The following is a 14,868-nucleotide window of genomic DNA, read 5'->3' as shown; positions in this document are numbered from 1 at the left end:
AAACGTAAGCGGAAGAAAATGACAGAAGAGGTCGACGAGGAAGAATCTGAAGATGAAATTGTAACATTTGATTTGAAAATCAAGCGAGGAGTATACTAATATGTTACCATAGACCATGTAATTCAGTATGTAATTGCACGGTTTAAGGCAGTGCACGAAATTAGTCATAGTTTCTCTGTTCTTTGGGAATCACGCGATTGGATGAAAGACGAAATTCAAAAACAAGCAACTGATCTGGTGAACTGAAACCCCACGGGCCTGCAGTATGAGATAGTGGATGAATCTAAAAGGTTTAAACCCATTGTCGTTGCATATTTCGGCCAAGAAACTCTGCAACATTCAACTTACTTGATGCTCTTTAAGGAACGAATCTCATTATTAGTTTTCAAACCTGGGTATGGTCCTCTGCATCTTTCTGACAATTCCCGTAAAGTCACAAGTGCGACATGTTGATGACTTGTGAGACTAGCCAACTTTGTAGTTACAATTGACGATTTGGCTTCAAAGTAGGATAGGAAAGTTAATCTTCAGAAGCAAATTATGTTTACTGTATGATACATGACCAGTAGCAGATTTTGTTAATGATTTGTAAATCTGTTTCTTTCTATATCAAAATTGACAACTAGGGTTTGGCCATTAAAATATTTTTCACAACATTATCATGAAACCGGGATGTTTCATGCTTATAGACTGAATGTAAAAACGACGTTTCGAATGATGTGAATAAAGACGGACGAGATTTCTCTTCTTTGCAGTGGCGTGACATCACAAACGCGAAGAGGGCTCTTTTCATGAGCATTCTTACATTTTACAAGAGTTGAAATGGAGATAGTGCGATGGTAGTAAGATGAAGATAAAGATAGGTCGATGCTTTCATCGATAACTGTAATATGCTCGCCTCGACACCTAGTGATAGGGCAGCTTGCAGCCGCTAGTAGCACCAGCTGCTATAGTCAAAGTTTCACATAAATTCAAATTAGATAAATAAAAAAATGCTTTTACGATGCGAAAATGTTAATTATTTTGAAATTGAAGAACTTAAACTTTTAATTTGCTTTACAAATAACATAGAAACTTCGATTATTGATGCGTATGAAAAATAGCAGGTTTGTGATTTATCCTATTTAAAATTTCGCGGAACTTTGAATAAAGTAGCTAGAGCTACCTAGCGGCTTGCAAACTCCCCGTTGCGCTTGCGTCAGAGCAGAAGAAACAGAAAAGTAATAACTGCTTATAACCTAATCGATATCACGTCTTAATTGCAAAACAGTGGAAAATCAACAAAAATTGCGAATGTGAAAGCTATTTTAAATCGACGGTACTTAGTGCCTTTTCATGATCTTCTTGTAAAAAGTATCGTGCGTGTCTCCCAGGAGGCCTTTTTCGTGACACGTGTACTAATTTTGGGCTCGTCACGAAAAGACCGCCGTTTCCCACTTGATACGCAATATACTATCATAAAACAGCATAAGAATTTCCTGAAAGACCATTCTGATGATAAGTATCCATTTTGTTTACTGAATTGTATTTTTTTATTTCTGAATATAAAATTTTAACTTATTTTGCGTTTGTCGGATATTTGTGTGCACAGTTTCTTTTCTACCTATTTTGTTCCCTAACAATGTAGTTGACTTTCTCCGCACAGTGGTCTTAACACCGGGTCATTTAGGGTCATGTAAGGCAAATAATTGTATTGAATTGATATATTGACCCGTGTTTTGGGGCTCTACAAAACTGAAACAAATATCCATCTAATTTTCAACCAGAGTTATCGTATCTGCAATTTATAGAAAAACATATTCGTAAAAGTCATTTTCTTAGCCTCAGAGGTTCTCGAAACGTCGAGAATCGAGAAAATTCGAACAGATAAAAGAATAATGAGAATTTTAATTTACACGTATAAATTTATTAGAAAACCTGTATGGTTTAAAAGTGTGGAAGTTACATGCGCCACTCAGGAAAACACTGAAGCTAAATAAAACGATATTTCTAAAGCTACTGTACGTTACAGTTGTAACTATGTTCAGTCAGCTAATGTAGGTACTATGCATGTTATATATTTCTCATACCTGTTCATTTTGTTCCTGCAACATCGCATCAAATCTTGGCGTAACCCAATCTTCGAAGAGGCAGTAATTATTATTGGGTATTAATAAATTTCCAATACGATTAATTCCCTTCTCTCGAAGATATTTTCCATCTAAATTGAAATCCCCTACGAATGTTGGTGCTAAACATTTAATTAAATCTTCTTCGACACCACCAGCTGTTGCAACAATACAGTCAATCTATAAAAAAATAATTGACAGATAGAACTCGTATACATTAAACAAAATTATGAAAACACAGTGCGGCCTAACGGATCAGGAACATTTTGGAATATGTAGCGGAGAACAGTATCCTACTTTTTACATTCATCCTCTTTCTTAACCATTTGCTTGGCAGACGACCTTATCCATACTATCTTTCCCTCAGAAAATTATTGTATTTTTTCAAGTAGAAATTTATGTTAAGGAAGTAAAAAGAAAAGTTTTTCGTAAAACACATATTATGAAAGTATATTAGAAAAAATGCTGGTGTTTGATGAAGTAGTTTAAACCAAAATGATTGTAGTCTGTACTTTAAAAAAAATCTCTGTCTAGCTCCGCTGGGATTTTAACCCAGGTCTACAAATGCACTAAATCACGAACGAGAGCAAGATGTGTTATGATTGTGTTACGATTCGATGGTTATACCAAATACTAAAATAATGCACTCGTCTTAAACGAATAGTAGCGAGAATATTTTATTTGTTTACTTCAAGATTTTCTATGGCGCTAAAGCCTTCTAAAGAAGTATTCATTTATTTTCTTATGGCAACAAATCGTGAGTACAGAACAAAGGGTTCCCGTTTTCATTATTGACAACTTTGCGTAGGACTCATTTGCAATTCGTTCATAATATGATTAACAGATACTAAACAGAAATTTTTTTATTTATTTTTTATAAGAAAAACAAATGTTATGAACAAACCGATCAAGCAGTAATAGTGAGTGGCACTGGGCTGCCAGTGCCGGTTCAGTGGCATTTTGTGCTGATTGCGGCACCTAAACGGCATTGACAATTATTGCGACGGTCATATAATGATCCTATAGTATTCGTCACGAACAGGGCGGGCAGTTATTTATAGTAGTTGGCCTTCACCAACCCGACTCCCTTTGTAGAAATGTTTTCAAGTTATTAACACTTTTGTTTGATTTATGAATTTTCTCATCATACATATTTATGATTATTTAACCCTTTTTTTAAATTCTATATATAGACAAAGTCAATGAGACGAACTGGCAGTGAACGGATCGGCTCAGTGACAACCTGCTAGAGTGCGACGGTACCAATTTGGTCCCTGAACAGGAAGTTTACATGGTGCGAGTGCATTTTTTGTATTGCGAGAAACACGCAGAGCTCTCGCATTTATTGCATCAACGTCTGCGAAATCTTGCCCAGGAACTCCGGAAAAGGGGTTATGTAAAGGGTATGCCCAATCAACTGCAGCCAGGACAAGCCAAAAACAGAGAAAGAGAGGCGAAACTGAGACCAATTGGGGGCTGGCGTCCAACAGAGGAACAACGATGCTTTAGAATGATGAAAAATATTAGCATCCAGGTTTCTCTCAAGCCCAAAGATATGGCTAAACTGGATGACAAAATTCATGGAGAATAATGCAGCAAAAACTTTCGCAGATGCAAAACATCAAACAAAACCAACGGATGATCATGAGACCAAGAGATGAATGCATCAACTCAGTATCAAGATAGGCTGACCAAGGATGTCTGCGTCTCGCAATGTGTGTTTTCACTGAATTTCACTGACAGATACCAACAGTTCACGCGCGAACTGCGGATCCGTCATCACACTTCCAACAAGTAAAAGCTGCTGACCACTAGACTCCATATTGATAACAGAATATGGGTACTGTCAGACGCTAGGAGAAGTCAAGAGCGGTAGGAGGGGTCGGTTAGGGAAAATCAATAGTTTTTCTCTGACCCATCTCGACTCTTCCAAGATCCTGCAGTTACTGTCCACCACCGGCCCAAACCAGAGGAGGCCGCAACATCTTCAAGAGAAGTTTACGAAGTCCAGCATCCAGTGAAAGAAAACTCTCAGAACATAAATAGATTTAAGCAGCTTTGAAGGTGAAAAAAGTAGTAAGAGGCATGAAGATCAATTCCGCTCCGGGACCAGAATGTATCAAGATCTTCTGGTCGAAGAAATTTCCTTCAATCCACCAGTATCTGGCCCACATTTCCAACTCATATCTATAGTCGGGAGAGCCTATTCAGGAGTGGTTGGTGGAAAGAAGGACAATGCTCCTACCGAAGATGGACAACTTTTAGGGCCAATAAAATTATAGGCCAATAACTTCTCTGATAAGTTGTATAAGGTTTTCACAGCTATCCTAAATGATAAGATTGTTCAGACATTCGGACAAAAATACAAAAAACGTCTTGATTTAGATAAATCTTGGTACTTAAAAATGGGAAAATTCAAAATGGACAGACTCAACCACACAAAGTAGCTCCTACCGTTGGCTTCGTAGAATTTACTAAACGGTGCAATAGATCCTACTACTCCAGGGTCGTGCATAAATTCACCAGCTAATGCAGGGGGTTACAAAAAGTTCAGATTCGCAATTCGCGACCTAAATAAAAATTAAGCACAAACATTTATCCAAATCAAGCTTTTTTTGTATTTTCGTCCACCATATTGGATCCCACATTTTGAATTTTCGAATTTTGATTTCAAATTCAGATTAGGCGACCCTAAAAACCCGCAAGTGCCGCGATTTCTCCCAATCGAGCCGTTTTTTTAAAATTTTCTCCCGCCTTTTTAAATTTTCTCCCGCCATTTTGAATTTTCACTTCAGATTCGGATTCAGCGACACTAAAAACTCCAGAGGAAGACTTGAATGTAAAATCGGAGTGAGTTAAATAGAAAAAAAGATTGACGCATTTTGCGTCAATGCCACACAGAGCACGGAAAATTTTGACGCATTTTGCGTTAATGCCAACGAAGGGGTTAACAATGCTCTGTGATGTAAATACAAACGTAGGCGAGAAAAAAAGAACCTGCAACGAACACGCTTGCCGTCCAGCTAGTACACTGTTCATTTGGAGAGGTTCCATGGAAGCAGGACGACTTCAGATCCCTCTATATCATCATCGCGTCAAGGAGGTGGCGAAATACTTAATCTGGAATTTCTTAACAACAGGATAATTCGGGATAATTCGGGACAAAGAAGCGTTTCTGTAATGTGTATAGAGACAATTGCCGAAAATTGGAAGTGCCGCATTTACTGAAACTTCATATTCTCCAAAATTATTTCTGTCGCGCACTGGATGCATGACACAGTTCTCCTTGAATTTGAGAAGCGAACCATGTCCCTTATCGAATTTTTGGCACTGGCCGACAAGAACATCACGGCGAAAGAGAATGAAAAGAATATTAGGTATAAAGACCTCATAAGGGAGTTGCGAAAGTTATATGCAGAATATTCTGTGAAGCTAGTCGTCCCGATCATCGATGCTCTTGGAGTTGACAAGCCTTTACTGGTTAATAGTCCAAAAAGCAACACTGCGTGCTAACAAAATGCTAAGAAACTTGCAGGAAGGTGTAGAAGGCGGTCGTCCTTTGTTCTCTCTGTACCCTGGAGGTTCACGAATCTTTTTCCGTAACGTCAAATTGAGTCCATTTCAGATACTAGCCACGTATTTTACGGTCGTAAGACGTGGTTACAGCTGAAACGTTACTGCGATTTCGCTGGGAGCGGGTGCAAATTTGTAGAATGGCCCCCGCTTTCGGTGAAATCCAATGATTGCCCTAATATAATCAGGGAGGATTAGTACAAAATTTTAATCTTTGTTTAAATAAAATTCTACTTCAAGAATTACGTAGAACCACAAAGGAAAATTGTTTAAGTATCCGAACTGAGGGTATGTGTTCGCCGTAGATTTTTAGTTGCCAAAGCCGAAATATTTTTATCACTTTAAGCTTTCAGGAAAATTGCGTTTTTATTTGTTTATTTTTAAACTACAAAGGTACGCATCGAACGTTATATAAACATCTAATAGAGCTGAAAATAAAGCTCGAACCTCGTGCTTTAAGACGATTATATTGGAAAAATTGCTTCCTTCGCTTATCATGAACAGTGAAAAGTTTTGGTTGTACGCGCGTTCGCTCCTTACAACGCGCTCAGGTGGTAAGATGTTTTGTGAGCGAGCAAACGTAAAAAAAATTGTTACCGCTCAGGATAGGCAACGGAAATATTTTTCGAATATAATCTTAATAAATTATAAGGTTGAAAGTTAAATTTGGTTTAGTTTTTGTTTCAGTTAATTCTGCAAGGTTCGCAGCCTACGTTGCAAAAAAACTAAAAATTCTATTATCTCGAAAACCTAACGTTAAACAAAGATTTCGGATTAGGATTCAGTGATAAAAAAGATCTACGGGGAACACATTCTTCTCGTCGAAGTACTGTTAATAATATTTGGTGTGGTCCTGTGTTATTAATTTATAGGTGAGGTTTAAAAAAACACGTTACCAAGCAAAGGGCTCATTGATGGGTAATTGATTCTGTTACTTCTAAAATCGAAAGTGGAGGTCCGTAGGTGTATCGATCCGGTAGATCGTACTTTAAAGGAATGCAAAACATAAGGAAATTGTAGATGTAAGATTAAGGCCAAACGGATGAAACTTTTTGTTTATTTTTTTTTTTTTGCATATATAATCTAATTTCCTGATAGCAAAAGGCATTAAAAATAGCGACGCATTGATGAGCCATACCAATACAACTTTTGGTATCAAAGGCTATGAATCAGTACTTGATGCTCATATTATCGATATCGGTTCTAAAATTAACATTATTTGTATTTTGAACAATGTAAAACGTATCCCTAAATATACGCCTGTAATAATATGTTTCCTTAGTAAGAATAATAACGTTATTAAAATCGAAAGAATGTTTGTTATAAGTTGCGTGTTATGCAAAAGCAGTGCTAAGCCTGTCATTCTCACAATCTATTATGTATTCTTTAATTATTTCATCTATATATCGTTTTGTTTCACCGATGTAACATCTACTACAACCTAAGCATGCTATTTTATTTTTGGGAATTAGGTCTTTCTTATTGCTGAAACAGTCGAAAGGATCTTTGGCGGGTTTAACGATGATTTTAATGTTATGTTTACCATACAGTATTTGACACTTTGCAAATCTGTGGATTATAAGGTACAACAATACAACGCTCAGGATTTAGGCCAGTGTTTGATTTATCATTAGTAACAAATGTAAGGACAAAGTAATTTGTTAATCCTTTCATTAATTAGTATATTGATAAGCTTATTTGGAAAACTATTAATTTTAAGTGTGTGATAAACAATTTCCAAGTTTTCTTGGTGGAAATAAACATGAGATAGTTTAATAGCTCTGATGATCAGACTGCTGATAATACTAGTTTTATATAGAGGATAAGTAGTAGAGTGAAACTTAGTATATCTGTCAGACCATCTAGGCTTACGGAATAAATTAGTGTGAATTTGACCGTTTTTACTGTAAATTAGGGCATCCAAAAAACAAATACTCTTATCTTTTTCGTTTTCTATTGTGAACTGCAACGCATTGTGATATGTATTAATACATATCACAGTAGGTTGCAGTGGTATGTATTAAGGGCATGTGATACTTACAGTTTTCCCGGCTTTTTTTCCACAAAAATGAAAATTTTTAGAAACTGAATTTGGAGATGCTATAAAATATCATAACGGACGTCCCCGGACTCTTTTTTGAGGGATAATAACAAAAAAATGTATTGTGCTAAATAAAAAATGTATGCATATGTATTATTTTGAGGTTACGTCGTTTTTCATCTCTGTCTTTCCGATAATCTGGAAATTACTTATGAAATAAACTTTTTTGATCGCCTGCAAAAAGGGTTAGTTCCGGGAGATTAGTTACTATGTTTATTTGCAAGTCCAAAGTTTTCGGCCAAAAATATTGTGTAGTTTGGAAGTAACGCACAGGAGAATTGTAACATACATAACCTCCAAATGTACACACGTTGTTAGCAAAATACAAAAAATTTTTGAAAGAAAAAAAAACACAAATAAAGTGTGCGGGGACGTCCGTCAGCATGTTCGCTATCATTTCATAAATTTTTAAGACAAAATATTGATTATTCTAGACAAAAAGCCGCCGGAACCTAAAACTGGTAAAATCGATACTAATTCCTAAGCGCTATGCAAATTAATCAGATTTTGCTAAATTAAAACTTTTTTGAATTAAACCAAAAAAAAGTGTGTGGGGACGTCCGTTAGCATGGTCTCTATCATGTCCCAAATTTTTAAGACAAAATATTGATTATTAAAGAAAAAAAGCCGTCGAAACTTAAAACTGGTAAAATCGACAATTTTCTAAGTATCACATACCCTTAATACATATCACAATCGGTTGCAATGGTATGTATTAATACTAATAACAATAGGTTGTAGTTTACAAGAGAAAACGAGCAAGATCAAAGTATTAGTTTTTTAGATGTGCTGATTTACAATAAAAACGGTGAAATTTACACTAATTGGTTCTGTAAACCTAAATGGTCAGCCAGATACACAATTTTTACTCTACTACTTATCCTCCTTATAAAAGTAGTATTATCAACAGTCTAGTCAGAGCTATTAAACTATCTCGTGTTTCTTTCCACCAAGAAAACTTGAAAATTATTTATCACACCCTAAAAATTAATGGTGTTTCAAATAAGCTTGTCAATTAACTAATTAAACAAAGGGTTAATAAATTACTTTCTCCTTACGTGAGTACTAATTATAGATTAAACACTGACCTAAATCTGGAGCGTTCTATTGTTATACCTTATATTCTACAGATTTCCAGAGTCTTTCAAATACTGCATGGTAAACATAACATTAAAATCATTTTTAAACCTGTCAAAGATCCTTTTTAACTGTTTCAGCAATCAAAAAGACCCAGTTCCTAAAAATACAATAACTAACGTAGTTTATAAAATTACATGGTTCGATTGTAATAAATGTTACATCGGCGATAAAAAACAATATATACATGTCAGAATCAATGAACACATGAGAGAATGTGAGAATGACATGCTTAGCACTGCTCTTGCGAAACACGGAACTTATAACAAACTTTCTTTCGATTTTGATAACGTTATTATTCTTGCTAAAGAAACATATTATTACAAGCGCATATTTATGGAAATGTTTTATTGCTAAAAATACAAATAATGTTAATTTTTGAACAGATATCGATAATATGAGCATCACGTAATAGCCTCATTCTTGCTACTGAATGATAAAACTACATATATTTTTCTTTGCTATTCATGTCACTAGTTTACAATGTTCATTTCTTAAAATCATACCGCAATATCAATATTTACGTTTCCTCATATTTTTATATCCCTTTTTTTTCTCTTCTAACAATATTTTCCCCACACATTGCAGTAACTACGTCACGCGCATTGGTCGCACTCACTATACTATTCCGACGTTGTTAACTAACCTACCACCTATACGTCGTATGTGTATGTTCTTTTAATCATTCCGTGTGCTGAACGGTGTAAAAACATGCATGTTTGTTTACCTGTAACTTTTTCTTCTTATACTGTTGAACAACTTTTTACTGTTATACAGTAATCAGTTTGGTTTTTTTTTTTCAAATCTTTTCATTGATCTATTTCGTATTGTTATTTAGATCGTCCCTATATCACACATGTTACCTTCTGTTCCATTTTCCTGTAATTCTTCTGTTGAGGACTGTCGATGAACAGTTGAAACGTCAAAGTTTTCTACTGAGAGATCTCTCAGTTCAATTTTGAATAGATTTATTTTGACTAGTAATAAACAATGTCTACTCATTCACATCTTCAGTTAAATATTTATACCCTGGTCAACACCTACATCTTAAACTTAGAAGCCAATAGCTGCCATAAGAATCTGAACTCGGGCGGAATCGCAGACATTAAGCCATTTCAAGCGCGGCTAGCAGACGGCTGGGTATTCGCTCATAATATACCCCTGGGTCGTGTTCTCACTTTGTTTAACAAAATGTTCTCATCTCTCCGTAGCTCAGTTGGTGGAGCATAAGACCGGTAATCTGAAAGACCTGGGCTCATAAACTTATTGCTTAATTTTATAAACTAAATTGAAGATTTACCTTAAATCAAATAAAGTCGAAGCCAGAAAACTCTCAACCTGTCAAATTGGAAGGTTAGGTCATCGAACCTGAATTACACCACTTGTCAGACCACGGGATTCCGTAGGACTTCGCTAGGGACCGAGCAGAGGAGGTTTCCTAGCCCATGCGCAGAGGATAAGATTCCCGCTCGTAAAATAGTGCTAGAAACCACAAAAACAAGCGGCCGTGATTTTTTTTAAGGCAGAGTGAATATTTGGCAAAATTTTCGTGAGATGTCAAGACCCAATAAAACTGAAAAATGAACAAAATCAAAAATTTTGATCCGTATGCTCTTACAAGCACCGCAAAACAAGTAAAAGCATAAAAAAATGTGGAAGCTTATAAATTTTATCAGGCTGGTTTCGCGATGAAAGTGAAGTACAAGCAGTTCAATGGTACTTTTCTGCTTTTGAGTGAGGTTAGTGTAACAATATAAAATTTTTAGTTTACATTAGTATTTTTGATCATAACTTCTTATTTTCTATTAGTATGCACATTAACTTTAAGTAATATTCCTGGGAATCATGACATTCGTTTCAAATTAAATTATCAAATTCCATTGCTGATGTGAAGTGCGACGGCAGTTTATTGAGCTTTGAGGTTTAGAACAGTGTCTGACAGGACCGATCTGCTCGCAGAAAAAATAAAAAACTCAAGTGATAGCATTAAAAAGTTGTAAAATTGCATTATTCTTTCTCCCTTTAAAGTAAATAAGTGGTACTTTTACAAAAATCTAGACAAATTATATTTTCCTGTGACAAATTACGAAAATGTACTACTAAAAAAACTACGAAAATTCAAGATTTTTCCAGGTAAATTTGTCATTTTTCATGAAGAAGAAGATTAATTTTCTACTAAAAAGGACAAAGTTTCAACAAAATATATTAAGAAAAATCTTGAATTTTCGTAAAGTTTTTTGAGTCTTAAATTTTCGTAATTTTTTATATAAAAATATAATATATTATAGACTTAAAAAAACACTTGTTCACATTAAAGTGGGAAAGAAGAATGTAATATTTCAACTTTTAAATGTTATTACTTGAGTTTTTTAATTCTGCAAGCAGATCGGTATTGCCAGACTATTCCTAGCCTAAAAATATCAATAAACTGCCATCGCATTTTACATCAGCAATGGAAATTGTTAAATCACATTTTCACTGAAATCTAAATCTGTAAGAACATTAGGATAAAAGATTTGGATTTTTTCATTTCTTGGATATATTGGGTCTTGACATCTCCCAAAAATTTTGACAAATATTTACTATGCATTTCGAAAAAACAATTTAAAAAAGCTCCAGCAAAAAGTGAAAACGATAGGGGCATACAGGTAATGTTATTCGCCCATTGGTTGGTCGGATTCCGTGACTTCACAAGTAAGAATGCTCAATCGCACACGACTGGCAACTGTCTCGCTTTCTCGGTCTGCTCCTTTCACTCTCCCTTTATTTAGTTCCAGTCTTCTGACACGAATAGCGTCCCAAATCTTAAATTAGAGGAAGGACGGAGACGCCGCTGTAATATTAATTCGTTATTCTACCCTTGACGTGAAAAGAGCTACTCTCGAAAAATAAAACGAAACCGAGTATTTAGACTAAAAACAAACTAAATAGAAGCTAAAACAGACAAAGAGAATGAGAAGAAATAGACGAGGAGGAAGAAAACTGCCTGGTGGGCCCCTTTACTTTGCCTGTCTTGATTAAATAGTAACTTGTCACGTCTCAACGTCGCGTGCCGAACTGGTAGACACGCGCCGTTGAAATTTGTTAATAGGTAACCTTGGTCAAGGTCATGCGTCTATTCGCATTTTATTTTTAGAGTCAGTGGCATTAAATTCTGAATGTTCTCGGTCAACATGGAACCCGCTCGCGTGATGCAGGACTTTAAATTTCGATAAATTGTATATTTTTGGTTTGAGTAGTCACTTCGACTGCTCCCAGAAAGCAAGCGTTCGTCATTAAAATAGCGTCATCTGTTCTAGCCACGTTCGATGGAATGAAGTTAAGTCTCACACTTCGCATATTATAGGATCGTTGTTTGTAACTTGGTGTAACTTTCCTTGACTGATCCTCTCTTTTGCGTTGCTACTTACCTTACCCAGTCTATCGGATATGTCGAGAAATTCAGTCACAGGGAATTATATTGGAAAACTATCTTTTGCCTCTCAGGCCATTCTTGGACTCATTTACGAGTCCAAGTTAAATGTAAAATATGATAAAATTGAATTAAATAAAATAACTAGTAGAAAAATCTAATTATATTACATACTCTGGCAATTTCTTGCAGCTCAGCTGAAAAATAAGGTTTAATTCCAGAAACCCACCGTAGTGTTCTCGCGGCCGGACTTTCAGAATTCGTAGATAACTTAATATAATTATTCCTTTCTGATTTTAATAATTTATACCAGATATTTTATTCCTGCCATAAAGATAATCAAAGTCAAGCCCTTCAATAATCCCACATCACATCCAAGAAGTTTCTTGCTTACGACTTTTCATGTCTTAAATTTAAATTTACTTAAATTTGGCCAAGATCCAATGAGCGTTTTAATTAACGTAATTGTAGGGACTAAATAGGGACGTAAAAACTTGTTAATAACATTCGAGAGAAATACCTCAGGAATGTGATGACAGCAAGGAATACGAAGAAATTTTCTCTTTAGTTCATTCTCCAGCACTAATTCTCCTCCATCTTTTCTTCTCAAATTTTCAAAAAACAAAGTATAGTACATAGAAACCGTATATCAGTTTTATTTTTCCAAACGCTGCTCTCGCAAAATCCAAATTAGTATTAGTAACTTACCTTTATTTGAGCTTGTAATATTAAAGCACAAAGCGCTTACTTCTTTTTAAATTTTCTAATCGCGGATAACTTTAGCCGCTGCTGTCGCTTGTGCATATCCCGTTCGATCATTTAGGCTTATCAAGAACATGCTCGGATTGCCATTCTGTGTAACGATTCTTTTCATTTACCCGCTCTATCAAGCATCATTCTTAGGCCCCAGTGAACTACGATGATGCTCTCCTAATGTTTTTTGCACATTTTCTCAGAAGTCTTTGGACCCTTTTATTTCTAATTCGGGTCGATCTTATACTACATAGGCTTAGCGCAATACTGTCCAGATTCCCAATTGTAACTTGCAATATATACGTAGCACTTACTGATGTGTTAGTTCTGTCCAAATCTATCAAAAGTTCCAAGCTCCCATTATCTTTCGGTCTTTTTCTGGAGAAGGTCCTTTAAATTTTAGGTCGGATTCATAGTCAGTTGATTCATCGGATCTTTTGTGACTCTAGCAAAACTGGCCTTCTTTAAAGGTGAAATTTTTCTGTCTTTTTCGTTTGAAAGTCTTTTTAGTTTCATTTTATTTTCCAATCCGCTTTCAATTTTTGTTTGCAAAAAATACGTCACGTCTCTCCATATAATCTTTCCGTACTTTCTTCCTTTGCATTATCAATAATTGCTTGTCGTCTGCTAACTTCATGTTGTCCAACGAGTTCTTAGCTTCCATATTTAACAAATGTCTTAAAATGTTTGGAAATGTTAATTCTTTATCCATCTGCTTCGCCGACTGTTCAGTAGAATTCTTCTCCAGTGCAGGATAAAACTCCGAGAACTTACACTTTTGTACGATATTCTTCCCCTTATAACAAGCGATATTTTCTTTTTTTCAAAAAACTGCAGTTTTTTCCCTGCAATATTTGCACTATGACTATGTAATTTTTAAATATATAATGCTGATGCAATATCATATAAAGGACTTGATCATTTTATGGTACAGTACAGTCCCGCCATATGCAATCTCCATATGTTCCAATTCGCCGTCACGCGTATTTCAACGAACATATTATTGTGTCTCCTACTCAGGCGAATGCAAGTCTCTGTGCTAGCATACGCATGTGCGAACTTGTGAGTTCCACCTTGGAGTATAGTGAGGTACTTTCGAGGTGCCGAATTATTGGAATTATACTCCCATAAAGTTCTATCATGTTGGAAAATACCGGAAGTGTACTGTAGTTTTCAGCCGGCTATGTAGTATTGTGGTGCACAATTAACAAAATATTTTCGATATCCGATTTTATATATAACGGTTGGCATGATGCACGTGTACAAAAATAAAAGCGCGCGCTTCCTCGACACTTACTCCGCGCTTGCTAAATGATACGGATATGAAAATTTTTTTTAAACAACAAACTGTGCTGTTTATATAACTGATTTCAGAGCATCTGTTCACGAAACAAATGTTTGACTTACGCCGAGTTAATACATGTATAATTAACGGTCGCCCGTCATATTGAGCTATACACTTACAAATAAGCCAACTTTGAGGCTCTTGAGCAGACGTTAGAATTTAAGCAATAAAATTGAAATTTAAAGCAGTTCATTTTCTCGGCAAAATGCATCATATGAGATATGAGCACCCAAGAAATTCAAAAATGTTTAATCGACAGGCGGAAAAACAGATTATTGGGGAAGTAGGGGTTTTTTGTAATTTTACTCTCCCCTGGTCACACGTCCAGGCAAATTCGATTACTTCTACCAGGTGTATACATATGAAACCGGTATTTTTTCAAGAAAAAAACACATTTATTTCAAGAGAATGATAACAAATATTTTATTCAAAGTATGCG

The 14,868-nt window shown here is 35.5% G+C and overlaps 1 protein-coding gene across 6 annotated transcripts in view; it reads right to left on the bottom strand.

The window, feature by feature from the left end:
• LOC117178774 (probable deoxyhypusine synthase) overlaps positions 1 to 14,868 on the bottom strand; it is a 178,163-nt gene that overhangs the window by 75,581 nt on the left and 87,714 nt on the right. For all 6 annotated transcript variants that reach the window (XM_033370239.1, XM_033370237.1, XM_033370240.1 and 3 more), the window contains one exon: positions 2,070 to 2,288. In XM_033370239.1, coding sequence (XP_033226130.1) covers positions 2,070 to 2,288 — 219 coding nt within the window. The remainder of the gene's footprint in view (positions 1 to 2,069; positions 2,289 to 14,868) is intronic.

This window comes from Belonocnema kinseyi, chromosome 8 (genome assembly GCF_010883055.1).
Source record: "Belonocnema kinseyi isolate 2016_QV_RU_SX_M_011 chromosome 8, B_treatae_v1, whole genome shotgun sequence".
NCBI lineage: Eukaryota > Metazoa > Arthropoda > Insecta > Hymenoptera > Cynipidae > Belonocnema > Belonocnema kinseyi.
The sequence above is the reverse complement of the archived record's forward strand: the minus strand, read 5'-3'. Positions and strand labels throughout refer to the sequence as shown.